Below are 23,957 nucleotides of genomic sequence, written 5' to 3'. Positions count from 1 at the left end.
TATTTGACAGTGTAGCCCAATAAAAATGGCATGAGCTAATTTCATAGGAGCTTCAAAGACTTGTTTTGAATAAGGGAACCACTTACTAAAAAAAAAAAAAAAAAAAAAAGTTGTTGGTTTTTTTTTTCCAAGAACAATATACAAGGAGTTTTTATTCATTAAATGCTCACTTATATTAACACAAGTATAAGCTGAAGATCATGGTCTTGCATGAAGTATTTTGCATAATATATTTATTGAGAAGTATATTTATCACAGTCTGAATGTTCATCTTATATTCATTTGACACTCTCATTAAACAGTATTATGACTTTATTTTTGAATAAAAAGGAAACAAAAAGAGGAGAAAAAAAATTAGGTCATTAAAAAGTTACTTGAGAATACTTGCAGCAGCAACCCGCAGGCTTAGGAGAAAGCTCATTGTCAAGTACGATTTATGAAAACTTGTTAAATTTAGTTAAGATAACTGGGAGGCAGACTAGGCTAGTACACTAATAACCTCTATTCCTTTATGGAATACAGTGCATCCTTTATACATTAAAAAGGTTAATTTAGCTTGTCACAACACAGAACTGAATTAACAGGGAAATCGAAAGGCTCTCAATTTGTGTGATTAAATAAAAATACTGGGTGATAGCCAAGCCATTACTACAATTCAATTTTTTCTTGCCTTATCATGTAAAAATTATATATTAAGTGTGCATGTAGGAAAGTACTATAATCAAATGCAGAACCATCCCAAAAATAAAATCTACTATGCACTGACATTTCAGATCAGCTTTTTTTTCCCTTCAGATTAATTAGGCCATTTGTATTTTTAAATTCCAGTTAAATTAAGAAAATGTTACTTCTTTGGCATATTTTTGGTCCATATATATAATCAGTTTCTTGCTCAATCAAAAACTGGTACCATTCCTTCTGGTCTACTGATGAAAACTCACCCCTGCTTCTACTATTTGTTTCTCTTACACAAATTGCTCACAGTTGAGAAGTTATTACATGTAGCTTGTGTGTACATATATGCAAACACACACACACACATGTTATGTTGAAGCTATATCCTGTTCTGAGCCTAGACTGGGAGACAATCATGATGAACAACAGGAGATCCTTGTGAATAAGGCGAGATTCCTTGTTGCTGTGTCGCAAAATTAATGAATACCTGTAAGACATGATAAAAAGCAGAATTTTCAAAATAAAAGGACTAGAATTCAGACTTTGGGGGTATAGGTGATGGCATTTTTTAGTTGTTCTCATTAGCTTTTTTGACAAAATAATAACTCATGTTGAGGGAACCCCTTCAAAAACATGTTTTATAAATCCTAGAAATAATAGCTCTTCCCCTCTCCAGCTAAGACAGGGGTGGATAAATGATAAAAATTATGGTAAAATGAGTTACCAAGATATGAAAAAAATAAACATTTTATGCACAAGTAAATGTGAAACAATGGTTTTAATTGTCTTTGGACCTAAAGAATCTGAGTCTGTTGTTTCTGCCAATAAATACTATAGATGAGGGTTCAAATATTTCAAGGTGAAAGCAATTTCTGATTCAACAACTAATGTGCCTCCTTGAATTGGTTTGTTTTTTTAAACACAGATCTTAGTATGTAAAGGCTTGTTTCACTTTTAATCACACAACTATTTCACAGCAAGGCATGTAGAAGGAAAATGACTCTTTATTCAAATTATCCTGCATCATTTGATGATATGTAAACAAACTTGGTGTACATTATAAATGTGTCTGTTACTGTGAAGAACTATTTTCCTGTTTAAAACTGACACTCAGTCAAGGAGAGGAAGCAGTGGTAGGTGACTGAGGTGATGCATCACCATGAAAAATGGAGAGGAAACAAACCTGAGTGAACAATGCCTGAAGAAACAGGCTGAAATTATCTTATACTCAGTCACTCAGTGAATAGATCATTTACAAGTAGTTAGTAGACCAGCACAGAGGAGAATACTTCAATAATGGTTTGCACATGGGAAAAGGGAACAAATTCACACCATCAATCATAGAAAATTAATATTTTGACTAGATGTGCCTCTCAGTTTGCAGAATGAATCACAAGCAGTTGCATATGAAGATGCTGTAACACATTACAATCACCCAGAAATCCCATGCTTGCCATCAATGTGTTCTTTTTTCTTTTACTCACAATAAGATTTTGTAGTCTTTAGCAGTCAGGTCTCTTCCTTCTGTTTGTACATTTAAAATTCTCACAGGAAGATGTTCTGAAAGTCTAAGGTTTATCACAATTTACAGAGACTGGCTCAGCCTTTTCAAGGACATTGGTAAGATCCTAACTTTTGGATTGTGGACAGTTCACAGTCCCACCTTGTCATCCCACACAGTTCCAGATTCCTCTAAGCATAGATTATGTTTGTGCACACCAAAAGTATGTGGCTTGCTGCGATGATTTTATTATGCTCACCTCCAGAGTAAAAGCAGCATGGGACATGGAATCACTGTGTGACATGGGATGGAATTGCTGGAGTATTCCATATACTCAGATAATCCAGCAAATGATAGAATATTCTACTACATCAATAACCACAATACATAGCACATTTAGACAAAAAAAAGAAAAAAAAATTAAAAAAAGCCATAGAGGGAAGAAAAGGGAAAAAAATTATGAAGTACCTGCTCCAATGTGGTTTGGCTAATAGAGTAGTGTTTGATTTGGAGAAAAGTTTTGTGATTCTCTAGGACTCTGAAGAGCTCTGCTAAACATCCCTGACTTCTTGGTACATGGTACTCAAGCAGGTTAAGATGTTGTCCCTGAAAATAAGCAAAAATTATAAAAACAGATAAAAGTGAATGTACTTTGTAATGAAGCTACATTTGCTTATAATCAGTCTAATTTCAATAGGCTCTTATTAGAGATTAATATGGAAAATATGAGCTTTTAAAAAAGAACACATTTTGTCTACATTCATAGCACAAAGAGCAGTTCATACTGAGATCACACATTTTGTGTGTATTCTGAGGTGGTGGGTTTTCATCTCATAAAAGATATAAAACTTTAGGGCAATCTTAATCTAACAGACTGTTGCTGTTCCAATGCAGTCTGGAAAAAGCCTGAGCATATAAAGACACACAGCTGACTGAGCTCACTGCAGATACACACAAAAAGAGGTTCATATCTAAGATATACATTGCTTTGCACAATTCTCTTCCTAAACACAGTTAAAGTAAAAACCTTTGTGAGTTTTTATTGAAATGTAATTGCTGTAGGTTTTTTATAAGGCTTTGTATTAAATCAAAGAATCTAAGTAAAGGCTGAGACTTATCAAATCTAGGTCTTATCAGAAAGCAACCAAAGCAAATACTCTCCATAGGACTACTTACACCGTAGTCCTACTTCAGGTGAACACAGATTTGAGTTCAACTTCATCATAATAAAAGCAAAAGGAAATTTGCAGTCAGAGAAAATGCCTTTTTATTTACATTCCCTAAATGCCTGGGGTTGATTTAGCAACATGACAAGTCTAATTTTTATGAATTGTGTAAAAGAAAAATAAAATGAATATTCTTATGTACTTTTTCCAAGAAGACAAATCTATCCAAACATATACATACTGTTCTTATCAGCCCCAAATTAATCTTGCTGTATGCTACAACAAGAAGTTTTATCTGTACCTTAAACTGTGTTCCAGGAAAATGGAGCTGTAGACAGTCCAAAATCATTCTTCCATAACTTATCTCTTTGCTCAGCCAAACCTTGACAGAATAACCATCTCCAAACCTGGGAATGAGATACAGAAATTTAAATCCATGAAGACACCATGAAGACAAGGAGAACATTTGGTTCAATTGAATTTCCTATAATTATATCACTCGTTGCTACTACATTATCACTGTGATTTTACTATAATGTTAATGAACAACAGAATTTCAATGAGAAAGTTTTGAAATTAATAATAATAGAGACAATAAAGATGCTATACCTAATTTTAGTTACTAGTGTGTTCCACTACTCAGTATACCTGAACATTTGTTAAGTAAACTATGCTTTAATTTCTATACTGCTTTGAGTGGTCAGTATAAAATAATGAAGATTGCCAATCACATATATAGAAAAAAGAAACCTTCATCTTTTCTAATAAGAAAAAATGGGCATGTAGCACTATTTTTCAAATCTGTTAACAAAGCTGCAGCTTTCAAAGCAGATTTCAGCAGTACAATGGTGTTTTAAAGACATGCAAAGGCAAGGGCAGGGATATTTAGGGAGACAGCAAAGTCAACAAATTTTCTTTGGTTCTATGACCATGCAATCTCTCCCAGAACAATTTAGGAACTTAACTTCTCTTTCTCAACAAAAATGTGATAAAATTTAAGTACAGACAATCTAACCAACACCATATTTTTTATTAGCTTTACTCACTGCTGATAGTTATTTGGGAAAGTTGCAATAAACCAGTGAACACTGAAACAGTTTTTCTTATGCACATTTCTTAAGCAAGGGAGGTTGTGCTGCACCAGGCCCCAGACTGGGGTGCACAGACAGAGCTCAGCAGAGACATGGGACAAAAAGGGGCTGTGCTGTGCCCTTTTCCTCCTTTGCAGCTACATGTCCTCCTTCCCTTGGGCTCTCCTCCTTGGTTAATTGCTAGGGAAAATCACCAGCAGGAGCCACATCAGAAGAACTTTCTACTGGCACTGCTGTTTCCTGTTGCCAGTGAGCAATGGAAAGGCACAGAACAAAGGGGGACAGGGAGCTTGAGCAGCACTGCCCATATCTCCCCAGAAATATCACTTCCTCTGTCTTTCCACTGACCACCACTCCCACACCCTTCAGTCCAGCATAACTCCCTTTTCTTCATTCTCCAGCCTGGCAATTACTCATTGCAAAGTCCTTTATTCCAATGGTTTGGCTCCTAGTGATTGCCTGTGTAATATGCCCTTGTGCCAAAAACCTCCTCTCTTGTGTCTCCTGTGTGCAACTCATGATTCAGGGCAGCATTAATTGGGTCTGACTGGTGAGAGGCACATTTTCATGTCATCAAAGCAAAGGGTATATCACAGGGCAACGTTGTAGAGTGTGCTATTTCAGTACAGAAAAAAATGTCTATAGGTTATCAAGCAAAAGGTAAAAAAAAGAACTATTTTGAGATATATGTCCAATTGAACCAGTGCATGGGTGTTTTCAAGCAAAATATTCCACATAAAACACTACATGTTCCTCACCTATAATAAGTATAGCAATGTAAGGGTTTATAACTTATATTTTGCATTGGGTCAGAAACTCTGTTGTTATAAAGGAACAGTCTGCATTGATTTGAGAGCACTGTGAGTTTCCACAATGAAAAAAAAAAAAATTGACTTCAGATTTTATTCTATTAAGAATTTGACATTAATTCAAAATACAATTTCCAAGGATCTCAAATAAAAATCTTAAATTTTAATGTAGCACAGAACAGTGGCAGCTTCTACATAAAAATGAGAAGCTCATGACAAATGAGTGTAGAGTTTTTTAGGCCTTTGATGGTTTGTGAGGTTATTCATGGGTTGTTTCTTGTTGTTGTTGCATTTATTCTTTAGTTGGGTTTATTTTTTGGTCCGTTTATTTTATTTTTTTTTACTGCAGTAAAATGGAACCACTGATCTATTTGAAATGGAGTAAGAAACATCCTGATGCAGTGTCCTGTCTGGTGGTTCCTGAAGGATGTTTCATGAAGTAAATTGTATTGAGTCCAGGCAGCAGGGTACTAAATATTTACTGGAGTGTGTAGCCTGACAGATGAGCAGTGCTGACTCATCAAAGAGATCCAGAATTAGGTGGAACCCAAATCAGGGTCTGGAAGATTTGCTTTGCAATGATTTATTAAGTTTTATAGATCTCTAATTGAATGTTTTAAATGCATAGCATCATCCCTGAAAAAAATACATGTGACAATAAAAAAAGTTGTTACAAAGATGGATATAGTTAACAAGGGTATTCAATTTAGTTGACAGCTAACCTGAGGCAACAATTTACAAGAGATCATTGATTCTGATCAGTTTTTTGGCATTTCTATACAGCGACCACTGAATTACAGTTTGAAAAATGCTGTTTTATGGAGACATTCAACAGTCTCATAAAATGAAATTGCTGTATGCAATGAAGTTTCCAAAGAAAATGAATCAAAATTCTGATTAGAAAAGATAGAGGACTCTGTGCAACTTTGGCTTAGTTTTAAATTGTGAATGGCATAAACACCAGCATGGACCAATAAAAAGCTTTAAAAGATTTTCTTCTTTGGGCTAGTTGAGTTATGATGCCTCTATACCTTGATTTTATACTTCATTTTAGTACAAGAGCTCCCCATACAGAGTAAGCTGATCAGCAATAAACATTTCCCCCTGCTATAATCAGCAAGCTGCTTCTGGCAGCGCTCTGAGGCAATGGAAACCGAATTGACCATTTTGTTCACTCTGCTTTTCTCTCTGATTCAGACAATTTAGCAAATTCAGAAGCCCAAAGTGGAATTACAGAGAAAACCACAATCTGGTTTGATTAGTACTGCTAGGATCAAACCTTTAGGCCTTGAACTATCAGGTGCTAAAGAGGAAGACATTATCATTAGAATGGCCTAAGTTGAGCCAGCAGACTCATTCAGCAGCCATCTGCTGCAAAAGAATCTTCATTTCTTCAAAGCTATTCAACAGAGAACATATTGTGCACTGCCATGCTACTTTAACAACACCCACATTTCTATTTTTGTATAAACAAACACACAAAACTACATATTCTGACAAAATATTTTTCTTCTCTCTATCCTTCCTCTTCTTCCTCAGTTAAGCTACTAGTTCTTGTTTGACTTTCACCTCATTAGTGGTTCTGGGAGTATAACTTTTTAGTATTTTTTCTGTTAAAATGCCGACATGAGACTGAAGCTAAAATACAAATGCCCAAATAAACTAATTAACTTGACTCTTTAACAACAGCATCAGATGCAGAAGCAGGAGATTAGCAAGAACTACAAGAATTCCACACTTTTAACTTGCATAGGTCCTCAAGGTATCTGAGCACTCAGATAACAAGGGAGCAAATGGAATATAAAAAGGTAGCAAGGAATGGAAATATTTCCATACCAGGAATTACTAAACAGGCTAAAACTTTTCATCATGAAAGAAAGATGATGAGGTGGTTAAAAGATATTTTAGGGAGCCCAGAGTCATGACTAAGCAATGAAAATAAGAAACAATACTTCACTTGTATGTTTCTCATACAAAAGCAGGGAACATAGAGTAAAATTATAGGAAAAGAAATGTTAAGTCAGTAAGATGAAGTAATCTTCCTTACACTTTATAGAGAAACTGTACAACTCATTGACATGGGATGTGCTAGATGTCAGAAGTTGACAAGAGTTGAATAAGAGACCAGAAAAATTCATGGTGGGGATCCACTAAAATCACTTCTGATTTAAGAAACCTCTAAAAAAGAAACTGCTGAAGGCAGTTGAGTAATGAGTAACTTTCTGTGCTTATCTTGATCCTGTACTTTTCCCTCTTGACTGCTTTCAGAGAAAGAATACTGCTAGCAGGTGTTTGATCTGACCTTAGGCTTCTTTAGGTATAAATATCATCAGGAGGAGGTCAGCCTGGGTAAATCATCCAAATGGCTCCTCAGTTCTCAAACAGGTTTTGCAGCCCCAGACTGCCAGCAGTATAAAAATAGTTTATGTAAATCGACTACAGATATGTGCCTACACAGGTTCCAGTCACTCACTGAAATAAAGTGTAACCAAATGTACACTGATGAGAAAGTCCCCTGGATGCTTCCCTGCTCCTCTTTTATCCTTGCAATGGTAATGGAAGTGGATTTAGCAGCCCAGAGGATGAAAATTTTCATAAATATCAAGGAGAGGAGCTGCCACTTAGGGCAGAGTAGCTTCTCAATGCTCCCTTCTGCCCATTCCTGGCAGATCCTGGTTCAGAGGTTTGAGTGGGGACAAGAAAGAGCCTTTGTTGAAATACAGCTGAGCCTGCATTTGGTCACAAGGAGTCCATAGAGGAATTACACCAATGGGTTTTCTTAAGCTTGACCCATGAAAACCTGTTTTATGTGAAAGGTGGAAAAGAAAGCACACTATTAGCAGACTTTTATTTGCTTTTTTAAAAATAAAATAGGTATTTAAATTTAGAAGCCTTAAAGAGTTTGCTTGCCTGCAAATGAACAAAACCAGTCTTTGAAATCACAGCAAGTCCAGAATAAACAACTCAGAAAAATCACACTCCTCAAAGCCTATTTACCAACTCCTCTCCCCCAATAAAAATTGCTGAATGTAACCTTAGGAAATGAAGAACATGGCCCCATTTCCTAAACTCTGAGGAAAAAGAGAGGCATCTAATCACCTATATTCTTTTTTTTTTTTTTTCCCACTAATCAGAGCATATTTCCTGGAGAATGTTGTGCTGCATTTATATATATACACACACATCAAAAAATTATGGCTCACAGAAAGTTTACTGATGGAAGTATAATGTGCATACTTTGTGTTTGCACTGGTTTGATCAAAGGATTGCTTCAAAATTACATTATTGGATAAAAAAATAAAAATAGTAAAGAGAACATTGGCATTTTATATGTGCAAGGAATTGCACCCTTTAGAATATATGCCATAAATCAAAGAGAGGGAATAATATTCTGCTGTTCTGTTTATCCCCCTGCTTTGGTTTACACTCATTTGCAGGCAGATATGGTTCTACTTTCCCTAAGTGAATAGAATCATGGAATCGTTTAAGCTAAAATGGGCCTCATCTAGGCAAGGTAACTTAGTTACACCAGTATAATTGCTGAAGCATGGGATACACATCCAGGTCACTCCTCTCACAGCCTCAGACACAAATACAATTTACAAACAGAACAAATCTTGAACAACATTGAAAACAAAACACTTTGAAAAAACATTGGGAAAAAAAAAAAGAAAATAAAACTGAAATAAAATTATTTAAATAAATTCATGACAGTTTAAGATAATTTAAAATCACACAAGGTATTTAATTATTTTGTCTATTAAAAATATGAAAAGTCAGTATCAAGAAAGGAAAAATGGTAAGTAATTTTGAAATACTTGTATTTTTTTAAAAAGTGTTAAAATCAAATGCAAATTCCCTGTCACTTGTAAAATGGGATTTCCTTCTGCATTTATTCAGAACCTCAGCATTGCTGAACAGAAGAACTTGATTAGATGCAAACAAACAGACATAAATAAATTATAAAATCTCTCTTCCATGTGCTATTCATAGAGTCTGTTTCATCATTTTTTAAGCTATCATGATTTTTCCAGGGTAACAACAGAAACACAAAAACAGTTATTAAAATGATGACTAACACTCATTCAGGTGTATTGTACATGCACTATTTGTTCAAACACACACAAGATTTCTTATCAAACCATCTAAAGTTAATTTCTGTATTCAATAATATAACTATCATAACAGTGAAAGTCACAGATTATGATCAGTGCAGGGTACAGTTTTGCCTTGCTCACTGTGATCTTGTAAATTTTTAGGTGTGATTTCCAAATATGCTGTGAAAATCTCAACAAATCCTGTAAATTGTTTATACATGTGCAAAAATCTGTCCATATTTGAGTTGTTATCTGCACATAGTGCCAAGTATCGGGGAATTTTTATTTTTGCATTATTTATATATTTTATTCCCAGAGAAACAGGAGTAGCAGTGCTGTAATCCTGTGCAAAACTGATGGTACAGCCTATAAAGAACACAAACTGTTTCCTCAAAGCACCTTCTGGGCTCCACAGAGAAAAAGGCAGGAGTAACATTATGATTGTGTTGCTATGACTGGGTTTGTGTGTACTGTTTTTTAATAACATAATAATAATGGTATTACACACTAAAATGACTATTTCAACACCTCAATTTCACATCAAGCTAAAAACTGTTTAATGGAGACAAGATGTAAAATTAAAATTCAAACCACAGTATATTTACTTTATATAATAAACATGAAATGCACCATTATTCAGCACCTTGTCATGTAATCCCTATTGTGAATGCCTTACAAGGATCACTGGATGTCCCTGCTCAGAGAGGTGGCTTTATTTACTGCAATGCCTAGAAAATGTTGCAAATAAGACAGCAGAGTGATGAGAAAAGGGAAGAAAAAAAAAAACCCACCTGAAGGGCTCCAGTTGGCAGGAGGAATTCACAGTGCCTTCTGGAACACCCACAGCTACAGCTGAACTTAACAGGAGTTTTGAATGCAATGTTGAACCAATGTAAAAAATTTGGTCATAAACTACTCAGACAGACTATCCAAACGCTTTTAACTTTAGCACCTATCTTCGGTTACTCCTCTATAAAATGGGAATAATTATTTCAAATCAAGTTTCACAGAGGTGCTGTGGAAAACAAAGATGTGAAACCCTGATCCAATAAATGCTTATAATACTATATTTGAGGACAGGTTTGAAAAATGTCTTGTAAAACACATACTAGGGAAAGAAGAGAATATGAAATCTTAATTATCTGCTGCTAATTTAATGATTTATTTAGAGACAATGCAGCATCCTGTAGAAAACATAGTCTAAAATGACCAAAAAAAGCATTCTAATGCACATACACAGTCGGGTTGAATAAATATTGCAGAGTTTTAGGAAAGTCAAAAGATACTGTTCATTTCTGAACTCTCAATCTGTGTGTTTTTTAAGTTTTAAGAATTCTTTTCTTCAAATTTTCTTCTGGAAAGATAAACTAATAACTATATTAAATGATTACACATCCACTGTCTTAATACATTTTTCATGTACAAGAGGAAGGGTTACTTTGGTCAAAAAGAATGAAAAATATATTAATTTTTATATTTTATAGTATGTGAGGAAATTATTACTAGTATGCCAATTAATAACACTGTTTCCACCAAAGGCTGAAATATTGGTGAGAACTTCAATTTTAACCCTCTTTTCCATTTAAGGAATCTACATGTGTAGGTTTGAGGAAAGCAATAAACTATTTTCAGTCAACCTTTAAAAAAAAGGTAAAGTATAAATAGTCTGCCAACATATTTTCCATTCTAACCCAGCTACAGAAAATGAATTAATTGTTGAGTAATTTAATCAGATGTCTTGCTGATAAAATTTGAGCAAAGACTTGATGTCCAGCACCTGACAAATTGGTATGGGTTTTTTGATATAAGAAGTCTGTCCAGATGGCCCCAGAATGAAGGATAATATTCAAAATGTTGTTCCCAGAGAATTGGCCAGCTGTATTTCACATGAAAATGCTTCTGTGAATTTTTTAAAAAAGCATTAAGGATAATGGAGAATACTGAAGAGAGCATTTAAATGTAATCCATCTACAATTTAGAGTAATTGACTCTGTTGGCAAGAGTTGTCTGAAATTAGGCTTTAATGGGCACAACTGTTAACGTATCAATCTCAGACAAACATCTAGAACTTAGATGCTAACTTTTTGAAAACTGCCCTTCAGTTTTTTCTTCTACCTAATAAATTTCTTGATATTGCTTATAAATTTGCTACCTACAATAAAAAGCCTTTCTAAAGAAGTTTTTACCTTTATTATTTTGCTGATAAACATCTGCAGGTACTTTAAATTTGTTTAAACATATGTAAATATAGCCAAGATTCAGCACCTGGGAGCAGAAACCCATTTTGTAGTGAAAGACATTTTTGGATGAACATTTCCTAACAGGCTTGGAGAAGGGCTGGGAAAATGGAACAAGTCTATCAGGTTAGAAGCAACATCACTTTTTGTACTCCTATGAAGCATTTATGTTGCACATTAGCATCTTCCTGGAGTTCACCCATACCCTTCATAGCAGAATTGTGTCCTGCCATCTGACAAACCTGTACTCAGTCCAAGATTATGATCTTTCACATCTGCCAAGGGCTGAAAGTGTAGCCAGAGAGAAAAAGCTGAATCCTTGAACTTCCCACCACAGCAAAGAAGCAAATTTAATAGGGCCCCAAGGAAGACCCATTAAACCTTCATCACATATCCATCTAAAAGGTGATCATAACCTGAACTCTATAGGCTGGAACAGTACTAAAGAATAAACAAATTAAACCATTTTGAGGAATTTCATCAAGATAGACAGAATTCAACAAGAAGAGAAGAAAGAATGTAATTTTAGCATATGAGCCTTCATTTAGAAGAGGAAATTATTGAGACATATTTCTTACAGTATTGGATTTATTCTTTTAGAAATAAAACTGCATGAAAGTTTTCTTTGATTTAAGTATTCATATAGTGGTTATATTTCTCTCCTTGCAATCTTAAAACCCAAATCAGGACATTTGTTGATTTTAAAATATTTGTTCAATCTGATTTGTAGAAATAAATTGAAAACAGACTTAGGGAGGTCAAGAGCTGCTTACAAATACAAACCATTTTTTTAAAAAAAGTATGTTTTAAAATCTAACCAAGAAACCATGATAATCTACAAGTATCACCTCATTAATTTATTTTAGTACCATTCTTCCCTGTTAATATGAATGTACATATTACTAGCCTTTTTCATTCACAGATACAACACATAAAAACACCAACCAAAAAGCAAAATTTTAGGGTATCGGCAATTAAATTAACTCAGATGCAACAAAATCAATTTTGTTTATGCTTGCCTTATATTGCTTAATGGAATGTTTTGGTTTTTTAAACAAAATATAAGAAGTGATGGGTTATTTACTGTGAGATGGTGCATGGGACAAATATAATGGACAGTGCTAATTGTAGGAAACACTGAAACATTAGGAAAAGACTGCTGATTATATCAGTGGAGGTGGTTATTAAGGAAAACATCCTTCCTTCCATCCTTCCTAATGCAGCTTAGATTTACTAATCCTTTTGGTCTACCACTTTAGAAGAAACAGTATTTTGCTCAGTATGGCAATGAGGTTGATAGGGCTATAAAACCATAGGGAGGGAAGGAAAACAGGAAGGAAGGAATCACTCAATACTCTTCCACATCCTGGAAGCTTTTCAGGATGTTCACAGGTGAAGCAGAAAGTGAGAAAAATGAGATTTTTTAATTATTTAAAGCTTAATTATTTTAATGGATTTCTTTAGAATTCTGCTTCTCTGTCCCTTCTTCATCTCATGTAGATGCAGGAATCCTCAATATTGGTGAATGTAGCATACCATGGAAATTGCAAGTTTGGAACTTGAATTGCACAGAATCTACGATGTTTTTTTAATCTCCTAACAATTACTTTAAGTGTTAGGTGTGTAATAGCCTGGGTTTTATGATAAAGGATCATATTGGCATGTGTTGGAGTGATGTTTGGAAGCTAGACTAAGCCACAAAATAACAGGAGTAGAGGAACAGTTTTTGACTTCTCCCCAGCACTCGTCAAAAGATTTCCAAAGAAAAAAATGTCTTTTCTGTAAGCTTTAACAGCTGTGTGTATGTGACACCCTAGACCATACTCTGTACGGTGGATTTGTTCTTTCCAGACAAGAAAATGTATCAGGCAGCCAGAGAAAATTCAAAAAACTGCACGGTTTTAATTAAATTCTTTGATAAATCTCATGGCTACCTTTTCTTAATAAAGGATTCTAAAGTTTTTTAAAAATTCAATAGGTTCCTGAGCAGTTAGCATGGAAAATTTGGAGACCAAATCCACCAATAAGCTAGTAGTTAAAGGAATTTTAGTCCTGCCTTAAATGAAAAATCTTCATGCAGCTTGAGCTACACAGCCTGTGTAGAGGCTCAGCAAATGCACGTATTTTCCCATGTGAACATCACTGATGGACATACATTAAAGAAACTGCCATGGAACACAAACTTGCTGATAGTATGAAATATTCTAAATATAGAGAAGGTGTGCTTTTTACAAAGTCGCAAAGATTTTAAAAAACAAATTTTTATGAACATTACTGCCAAATATTCTTAATATGACCTTGCTTTGGAGAATTTGAAAGAGGCACTCCAACAGCCTTGATTCCAGAATGGCTGATCTGTGACTATCCTTATAGTAATAGTACTAGCATCATCTCAACAAGAAGCAATATGATGACACTTCCAGCAGGATACTTCTGCACTGATTTGCTAGCTGTGATCTGCAAGAGGTTTGTCTACAGAGGCAGCACAGCAAATCGAGAAATAACTGCCTTATTTATATAAATATAGGGCATACTTATGAGTATTTGTCCTGGTCTAGGGCAAAATTTGGGAGGAAACCTCTGAATGGGGTCCCTCTAGAAAGCAGATTCAAGTGGGTCCTGACCCAAATGGTTCGGGAAAAGATTTCCTTGGAGAAAAGTGGAAAAAAACTGTTGATTCAACAAGGCTTTGATGTCCTGGTTCCATAAGAGGGAAGATGAAAAGATGCTGCTAAAGGAGACATCAGAAGTGACAAAAAAATTACAAAGTCACTGATAAGATAAAGGGGAAGGCAGCCTTTGTGCACTGTTTGATTTTGCCCTCTCAAGGTCAAGCTGAGAAGACAGAGACATGTACTCACTCCAGAGGATCTGAAACAAAAAGCAAAGACTCACATTCATCCCAGCTGACTTTATACATTCCACTGGAGTGCCTAAGTAATGCTATTTTTTCCTGACTGTGGGAATACGCATCTTCAAAAAGCATTTTCACCCATCCAAGGTCTGCACTGTGCTCTGCATACTGAGCTACACTGTCCTCTACATATGAGCTGTTTCTCATGCAAAAGAAATAAAGAATGCCTTCACACTCACTAACCTTCTCCAGCCAGTGAGATAACGGGCCATTCTATGCTATGAAATTTGGGAAGAGTCAGGATGGCAAAGGCAGAGACCTAAATACAAAAGAAGGAGAAACTGCTGCAGATCAATTGACTTCTCATGCCTCCAGAAGTTGAGGCAAATAGGCACTGAAAGGTATGAAAACATTAAAAGAAGGCTACAATCACACAGAACCATCAGAATAAGAGGTGCAAACATCATTTTTTTTCACTATCCAGATTGAAATATCTCCAACTGAAAGTTTGTCTTCATGAAAAATATTTGCAAGGAGAGAGCTAGCGTGGGTCAGGCCCATCTTGCTAATGCAGCTTGTGAAGCAAGGATCTATGTTCTACCCAAAGGGAAGGCCAGAAAACCAAAAGGGTTGTCAAAAGGGACAAGAAGTTATCTCTGAGGCCCATAACTTCTTCCTTATAATCGTGGCAGACAGCAATTCCAAAGCACTTCTGTAGAGCATGTTCCCAATGTCAAGTGCATCTGCACTTAAGAGAACTAAGTGCTGACTAGTACAAAGCAGTGTAGCTCTGCTGCTTGTAAATGAGCTGTATCCTCTTACACAGCTGACTGTCTGCATGTCCCAACAATTACATTTACAGCTGAATGCAAATGTTCTAGCTATAAGTTGCAGCAACTTTCCCCTCAGTTTCTGATCCTCTTTCCTTTATCGTGGTTTGAGCCCATCCTCTGAATTAAATAGCCTCATTAACAGGTATTAAATTAACTCATGAGCAGAGTTCAAACAGAAAAGAGGCTTATGCACACCAGAAAAAGGATGCAGAAAACAGCATAAATATCTGCAATTGTCAGTGAATTTGGTAGGAAGCAGAGAGGGTTCAAAATAGATGTTCTTACTGGCTGCTGACCTGTTAAAAATGTTTCTTCCTGTTATGAAAAACCCTCAGAAGGAACCAAATCATATTTCATCCCCATGTTGAATTCTCACAATGTATTCCTTAGGTTATGTGCAGAAGTGCTTCATTTTAGATGCAGATCTGTCTCGTTCAATTACCAATGCAGACTACAAAGGGTCTTAGCAATGTCACATGTCAATTTATCTTGCTAAATTATCCTAGTTGAGTCTTTTTTAACTTCAGTGACAGCAGGAAAAATATGTTCCTAACAGTCATAAGTGCTTAAGCCTTAGCACTGCTAAAGCACCTAGCCAACTCTTGGATTTAATAAAGATGCAGAAGGTTTGATATTGATGTATAATACCTGTTTTTAATGTGCTGGGGAGAACCAAGACACTTGAAAGCTCCATTGACCATAATAGCAAGCCTTGTGCAGAGAGCTTCACATTCTTCCATACTACAAAATAAATTGAGGAGAAAAAAATAGATGATTGGTAGTGAAAACAGAGAACATTGTTTATACCTAACTTTAGTTAAAGTGGAACAATCTGAACAGCTGCAAAAACAGGTACATAAAATCTTTGACTCCAAAGGGTAACAAACAGTCAAAGTTGTAACCCTGATCAATATATACCAGCCGTTATTACCACATGACAGCTAGAAGAGAGCCTTAAACCATTATTTATATTTTTATTCTCTAACTAATTGAATAATTCTGGTCAGAACATAAAGGTATCATTACCACAGGCAAATGTCCCATAAGTAGTCTCAGGAATACCACTGAGGGAGTCATTAGTTCTGATATTCCCTTTAATACCTGTTTATGATTATTCTGAGATAAAGGATAAAGGGAGAAGAATGAAAAGTTTGCTCAGCCTTTCTTTTGCATATTATACGGCCTTGAAAAAAAGTTACCCTCAGCCTGATTGCAGGATAGAAGATCAAAAATACTACAATCCAAACAAAATTTAGGGAATGGAAATGTATCCAAATAGAAAAGCAGGGTCCTCCTAGATGTGACTTGTAAAATTTATGGGAAATGGGCTTCAACTCTACATATTGTACATATGTAGAATTGTATGAGCAGCTCTTTCAAATGAGTACTTTAAACATAAAGAACCAGTCAGGATGCACCCATCATCTCAGAGAGGACTCAGGGATGTTTGGTGTTCCTACAATTCACACCCCAACCCTTCTGAGACAGCTAAACAAGAGATGTCTTGTGTGCCTCAGCCATGGGCCACTTCCAAATCAAAATTCTTTCACTGAACAAACACTGGCAATTAAGTAGTGCCCTAGGAATTGTTACTTTCTAATGTGGCTGTGCTGAGAACTGCCAAACTGCTGTGTCTGAGACAGACAGAGAGGGCTGACACATCCTCCCACAAATCAGGAAATTCACTGAGTAACTCCTAATGCTCCCCTTGGCATACTGCTCCCCAACTGTGGCAAAGTTACACAAATTTAGGGCTCTAGGTACAGTTTAAAAAGCCTCACTCCTCCCCAGTTAAAAACAGAAGTTTTGTCTCTGAAATGTAAGTAAAAAATTGTCTCTGGAAAGTAGGTAAACAGTTCTCAAAACCAGATTTTTACACAGCAAACCCTCTCAATACATGTACCTCTCACACATGTACTTCCTGATACATATGAAAGTTCACTTCATATGTTAAGTACTGTACTTATACAAGTAAATAATTCCAAAGGCCTTCAGAAAATAGTATAAATAATATAAAATAGTTTCTCCTTTCTTCACCCTGGCACAACAATGTGAAGAGTATCACTATACTTATTGTCTGCTTCAAGTCATTCACTCGTAGAGCTAAATGTGTAGTTAGTACAATTTGAAGGATTTTCTTTGTTTGCTTACATCATATTAGTAATGAGATCACAGGTCTCTTCTATTTAGCTGGTGTTTAACAACTAAAGGTTCTTAATCTGGACTACAAACTCAAAGCATATTTTTCCTGAAAATCACTGAGCTGTCACAATGCATAACCCATTCCCTAAATGTGTGTGCTGGTAAACACTTGTTCATCAAACACAGGCACGTGATTTTCAAAATTCAGCTTCCATAAATGAAACACTAGAAACTTTGTGGAGATTTTTTTCATCAGTAATGAATTGGGACAATAAATACATTTCAAGAATATATAAAAAAATCTGAAGATAGAAAACATTGGTGGAAGTTTGGCCACATTCCTTTATTAATTCTTCTATACTTCAAATCTCATTTGGCCAAATGTTTCATTGCTGGTTTGATTTTTGAATTTTGTCTTCTCTGGACACATTTTCATGATCTCTACCTCCTTTAAAGAAATTTTATATATAATTATACATACTATATATATATGTATATATAGCCTAAGGGAACATTTATTTCATTTCACTGTAGATGTTACAAAATAGTACTGAGCAGTATTTCCTCCATTAAACCAGTATACTAGTAACCATATCAAACAACTGACAAGATATTTAATGTAGATGGACTCTTCTAAGAAGATGGAGTCTCTCCTATCATTTCCAGTAATGCGTAAGAGAACAGCTGACACATCCATCTTCAGCATATCATGGTTTACTCTTCTCATACACTGATGCAAAGCAGAAACTTAATAAAACCAGAAGGTTTCTCACTCACACCTCCCTTGGTAAGGATTTTTAAGGTAGCCAAAAACAAAAAAGTAACGTGATGTTCTAAGCATAAAGAGATACACAGTAAAAAGAACATGGAAAAAGAATCAATTACATCATTTTTGTTGTGCCTGTAGCCCCTTAAGCAGCACTCTTGTCTTTAAAAATTAAATAAAAAAATATTCGGGATTTAAACATGTTCCTTTTTCATGGATAGGAAGGAATTACCATAAAATTTCAAGACTTAGTCTGTGTTTCAGAACAGTGATCATGCCTTCAGAACATGCTCCTCTGCAGCACAGGAACATGCTGGCTGCTGGGATAAGGGTCTTACCTGTGGGATGTCAGCACAGCTGCACACCCTTCCTGAACTTCCTTCAGGATAGCTTTCCAAAGGTAGCGTTTAGAGCAGGGATCCATCCCAGAGCTGGGCTCATCCTACAGGAAAAATGAAAATGATACAGCAGCATGTAAAAAACATACCACAGATTCTGCCCAGCAGGAAGAATTAACACAATTCACAATAAAATCGCTTATCTTTCTCGTTAAATGACACATTTTCAGAGGGTCACTTAAATGACACCCTGATCAATGTTTTGTTTTAAAACATACATTTTAATGGCAAAATTTATGGAAGGCACATTTTATTAAAAAATGTACATACATAAAAATATTTAAATATGGTTTATTATGTGTATTTATATACACATATTTTTTTACATATCATATATGTATAGTTATAAGTATTTATTATATTATATCTGTTTAATTATATATATGCTCTTCTTGATGGGAGAGACTTGCACGTGGTTTTTCTCACTTTCTGGAAGCATTTGATGACTGTTTCTGGCCTGCATACACATCTGCCAAGAGCAGAATCAACTGGAGAAGTCCTATAACTCCCAGATGTTTACACTGCCTATCCGATATCCAGGTGCTTGGTAAGATGTTTGGCTTTGACATCCTATACCAGTTACTTCCACAGTCCTTTTAAAAGGAATTTTCACCCACAATGGGGAGAATTCACAGGATTAAATAACATTAACTCAGTGTAAACCAACTGGCAAACCCATTTCCCACTCAGATGGCTTTTATGGAGAAAGATGTGCTGCTACAAATCTACATTTCTTCTTATCTATTTCCCTTTTCCTCGCTAAATCAAATTTTTACTTCTTCCACTCATGGAAACAAAAGGAATTATATTTGATTGACAAATCCAGTCTCTATTACTACAAAACTAGGAAGAAGGAAACTCTTCCAGTTGCTTATTATCCATGGGGAGTATCAACACCTCTTAGACAGGTATGGCTTTGGCCAGAGTATTTTCAGCAAGGAATTCCAGCTGAAACCTGGAAGCAAAGTTTTCAAGAAACAAAGTAAACAGAACATCCAATTTGAAACTAATTTTAGTGCTTCACTACCAACGTCAGAGGTTAAAAAATCAGTTCAGTTTCCATTATCTGTGGATTGTTAACAAAGAAAACATAAAATACAATAAACATAAAGTAACCAACAATATTGCTCAAATTAATAGCTATGATCCTGGATGCAATTTAAAAGCAAATTCAGTCATTTATATTGGTGTCTTTGCTTTCAGACAAAATAGTAATAAAAACCCTTCTTTTAAAGTACTGAAAATCTCCTTTAAAACCTGCTATCTTTCTAAAGCCAGGAAACATTTTAAAGTATTTGACATGTTTAGATATTTTTATTTTCTCTTTTCATTCTACATGCAACAGTCTGTGCCCTGCAGCAGGCTGAAATGGATACTTGCAGTATCACTGTCATAAAGACATTCAAAACCACTTGGAACATTTCCTAAGATCAGGAAAAACACTGATTTAAGATAAACTCCTCCTTTTACTAGCACAACTAGGGTCAGTTAAAGCATAAAATGCAAATAAAATATCTTCACTTAGAAGTGAGGCAATGGTAGGCAGTTAGAAGCAGCAAAATGTGTCTAATCTTCTGGAACACAAATCCCAGAGAACATCAGTTTTATCTGCTTCAACTTAGACTGTGATGTCTTCCTGGAAGCCCTGGTTTCCCCCTCAACTCTGAGGAGCAGCTTTGCTACCCCTGACTGTTTTGAAAAGTTTATTGCACTATTGAAGCGGTTTAGTTCTTCCCGGCCAAGTTTTAAGGAAGAATTGTTCAATATTCTCTAGTGAAACAATAGCAATGGTATGAATGAGAATGCAGTGTCGTAATGATGCATTTCTCAAATCTTTGTAGCTCCCTGATCTCCAACACAAAAGGTGTTGTTTATACTGGAATGGACAGTGTCAGGCTTAAATGGGCAGTAGTATGCAAGAGCTAGAACAACCCGGGACAAGTAATTCAAATTAATATAATTCAGTAGTATTACTTGACTGTGTGACTTGTGAATGCAACAAAATGTAAGAACTAGCCAGATTTATGAAATAAATACAACCTAGCAAGAATTAAGAGTATCCTGAAAGAACATAGGTCAATTAAACACATAATTGGACCATGGAATACTACAATTGTATTGTGTTGAAGGCCTTTTTTTTTCTGCTCACCAATTGCTCCATGGAAGAAAAAAATAGGAAAGAGAAAAACAATTTCACTTTCTATTTTTGTGAGCACTGAAGAATAAAATTAGAGTCACTCACATAGCAGAACAAAGAAGACAGCTGTACATCCGTGTATCAATTACTCCCTGACTGATCAGGAAAATACCTGATTTTCTTTAGAGCAACATACAAGACAGAAAAATTCAACATAGCCCATTTTTCATAAGCACAATCTTACTTTTACTCACCAGTAAAAGTATTTGGGGTTTGCCAACTAAAGCCACAGCAGTGGAGAGCTTCCTCTTGGTGCCAGCACTGTAGGTTCTCACCAGTTTGTCAGCATGGGCGTTGAGGTGTAACCGGTCAACAAGGTCCTCTGCAACCTGCAGTTTGCAAATTTCAAGGCCATCAAAGATGACCCAGATTAGGCAACATTTGTGCATAGATTGTGCAATTAACATTCTTTTCATGAATGTTAAGAAAACATACATGTTATTTCCTTATTTATCTCACACTTGCTGCTTATCATTACTTTTGAATCTTAAACACGGAAAAAGCCACTCTGGGACCCCTTCATTCTTCAAAAATTATATGGATTTTCTTATATAAAAATCTGGCTTTGTTACTGCTAAGCACAGTCACTTGTGTTTGGTTTGTGTCCACTGGTCAATGATCTAAAATATCTCTGATTTCAACTTACTCTCCACTATTTATTGATCAAATACCTGAGCAATACCTGAAAATGCAAAGCTAAAAATTCTCCATTAGCTACAAGAAAGAGATGAAAATGCCATAAAAGCAGTTGTGGGTTTAGAGTTTCCTTAAGACAAAATGTAACAGGATTAAATTAATATAGCTTTTTAATAACTGAGAGGGGCAAGCTGATCCTAGCTGAATTGGGTTTAATTGCTTTAATGAGAATGTATGATCAGAGCAAGCTGGGAAGGCATGTGAGCACAGCTGGAGACAATGCTCATGCTGTCCCTATGGCCTTTCTTCCTTACCTTCTCAGACAGTCCTGACATACAAGGCTCCCTAAAATACTGGTGCTAGAGAATATTAAATGTTGGAATAATCTCAATCCATCTGTATCAGCTACTACTGCTGGACTGCCCAAAGAGATATTGCTCAAAACCACAAGGGACACAGCAGCAACTTTTCTACTTGCTGCTGCCAAATGCACCCTGCAAAGCAGCAGGTATTTGGCATGGACTCCTGGGGGACTGTGTCATCAAGGATTGATCAGATTTGTCACAGAGTGTGTCTTCTACCTGTACGTGGGACAGCTGGAAGATTCTTGTAAAACAAGGAATTGCATGGTGCTTTTACTGCCCAACATTGACTGCCAGAGAACTCCCAGCAGTATGATCCTTTCTCTTTGCTTCCTCTACATTGCCTTCAGCAAAAAACAAGGGGGGACTTGAAGGCTTAATTATATCAGATGAACAGCCTTCAATTAATTCAAAAGTCCAATAGGAAAAAAAATTCAATAAACAATATTGTGAATTAATATTGAATGTCCATCATAGATAAACTGCCACGAGCATAATAATACTTTCTATAGGAGAGTTTTATGCAAATACCTTTGGAAATTACCAAGATATTCATGACCCTTTTACCAAGATTTTTCAGGTGATACTTATCAAAGTAAGACAGATTTCTAAGAGCAAGTTGTCTGTAAGAAGGAGCAATGCTGCAGCAGTGAGAATCTACAGTATTATTGCAATGATCCTTGGACAATATCCACAGTCTCTGTGTTTGGACTACCTGGATGTATAACCTGACAGCACTGCATGCTCTCAAACAAAAGCCATGTTTCAGAAATATTGCTCTGTCTACATTAGATTCAGAGAAGTTAAAATAAAAAAAAAAAATCATAACTGTTAAACTAACCACAGGTAATATGATACTGTAAAGTTCAAGGGTTCTGCTATATCAAAGCTAATTCAAAGTAATTTACTTCCAATTAGGGATTATAGCTGTGGCCTTAAAAATGGTTAATCACTTAAAATGTATTCCAAGATGAGATAACTGAGATTCGTTTTGATATGGTTTTTTTGTTACAAATATAAATCTCATTATACCCAAAGCAACACACAAAGTGAAGTCCTCTAAAGCATATGGTAGACAGATTATCCTGTCTACAAAAGTGAGTTTACCACTACCACTAGGAATGCATGAATGTTAGTGACTAAAGGATTATTCTCCTACATATTCACCAACAATCACACAAATTACATAGAAAAGCTCATAGGAATTTCAGACCAGAAAGTGTAAAAATATACAATCCAATGTTAACACCAAATATTAATTTTAAATTACAATTAGCTTCAGCAGTTATTAAAAAATTATCAAGAGGACTATGCATCAGAGCTGAAATGTAGTCAAAACTATCCTTAGCTATGACTAGAGCCACTATTTCTAAGACTACTTTGAAGTGTCATCTAAAGTCAGCAAAATTACTTTTTTTTTTAAGAGACAATGAATACTGCATGGGGAAGAATTGAGAAGGTCAAGGAATAGTGCCAGAGAGAGAAGAAAGTAACCATTCAAGTTAGATGGGTCTTCTTGTAGTCAGTAGCCCCCAAGGAGACTCAATTGTGTCAGGTATGAACATAAAGCCTTTGTAGGGAGCAACATTAAAAAGAACTGACTTTGCAAGATTTGTAATTCCTCACCTTGAATTCTCCTTTCTGTGGTGTGTGCTCAAGCATTCAGCATGACCCCACAATCTCCTGTTTCATACAAGGAGATAAAGCCTAGCAAGTGTCCTGCTATAGAGATGTTCCAAGACAAGTTTTAAAAGCTAAATAGGTAAAAAGAGAGGGGTGGGAATAATTTCATAGCACCTACTTTGCTGCTCCTTTAAATGTGGAGACTTTCCAAAACCTCGCAAACAATCACAGTGAACAACATAATCTGGCCTGATATCTAGGTACACTCCTTTGGTGCAAAATATATCAAACTAGAACTCATTTGGAGCTGAATCACATCAGCAATATAAAGGCAGAAGGAAAAGACAACTTTCTTATTCCTAAATATTTCCCAGTTGCACCTAAAAAAGTCTCCTATTCCTGCTACCCCCCTCAACTCTTACATTTCAAAAGAGCCCTGCAGACTATGGTTCAGCAAATATAAGACTACAGAGCTCAATCTTCTTTCAAGAGATGACACCAAGACCTTTTTCTTTAATGCATATTACAAGATTTCCAGTAATATTTCAGCTTCATCAATAATACCTAAGC

At 35.7% G+C, this 23,957-nt stretch overlaps 1 protein-coding gene across 1 annotated transcript in view; it reads right to left on the bottom strand.

Annotated features, from left to right (window-relative positions):
- Positions 1-229: 229 nt before the first annotated feature.
- The window catches only part of ABCA13 (ATP binding cassette subfamily A member 13), a gene marked incomplete at its 5' end in the record, with an annotated part of 166,003 nt that continues 142,275 nt past the window's right edge, over positions 230-23,957 (bottom strand). The window contains 6 exons of the mRNA XM_079299367.1: positions 230-1,162; positions 2,645-2,782; positions 3,644-3,749; positions 15,912-16,004; positions 18,510-18,613; positions 20,961-21,095. Coding sequence (XP_079155493.1) covers positions 1,073-1,162; positions 2,645-2,782; positions 3,644-3,749; positions 15,912-16,004; positions 18,510-18,613; positions 20,961-21,095 — 666 coding nt within the window. The 3' untranslated portion in view covers positions 230-1,072. The remainder of the gene's footprint in view (positions 1,163-2,644; positions 2,783-3,643; positions 3,750-15,911; positions 16,005-18,509; positions 18,614-20,960; positions 21,096-23,957) is intronic.

The sequence above is a fragment of the Erithacus rubecula genome, assembly GCF_903797595.1.
Source record: "Erithacus rubecula genome assembly, chromosome: 3".
Taxonomy (NCBI): domain Eukaryota; kingdom Metazoa; phylum Chordata; class Aves; order Passeriformes; family Muscicapidae; genus Erithacus; species Erithacus rubecula.
This window is presented reverse-complemented; position numbering and strand designations above follow the sequence as displayed.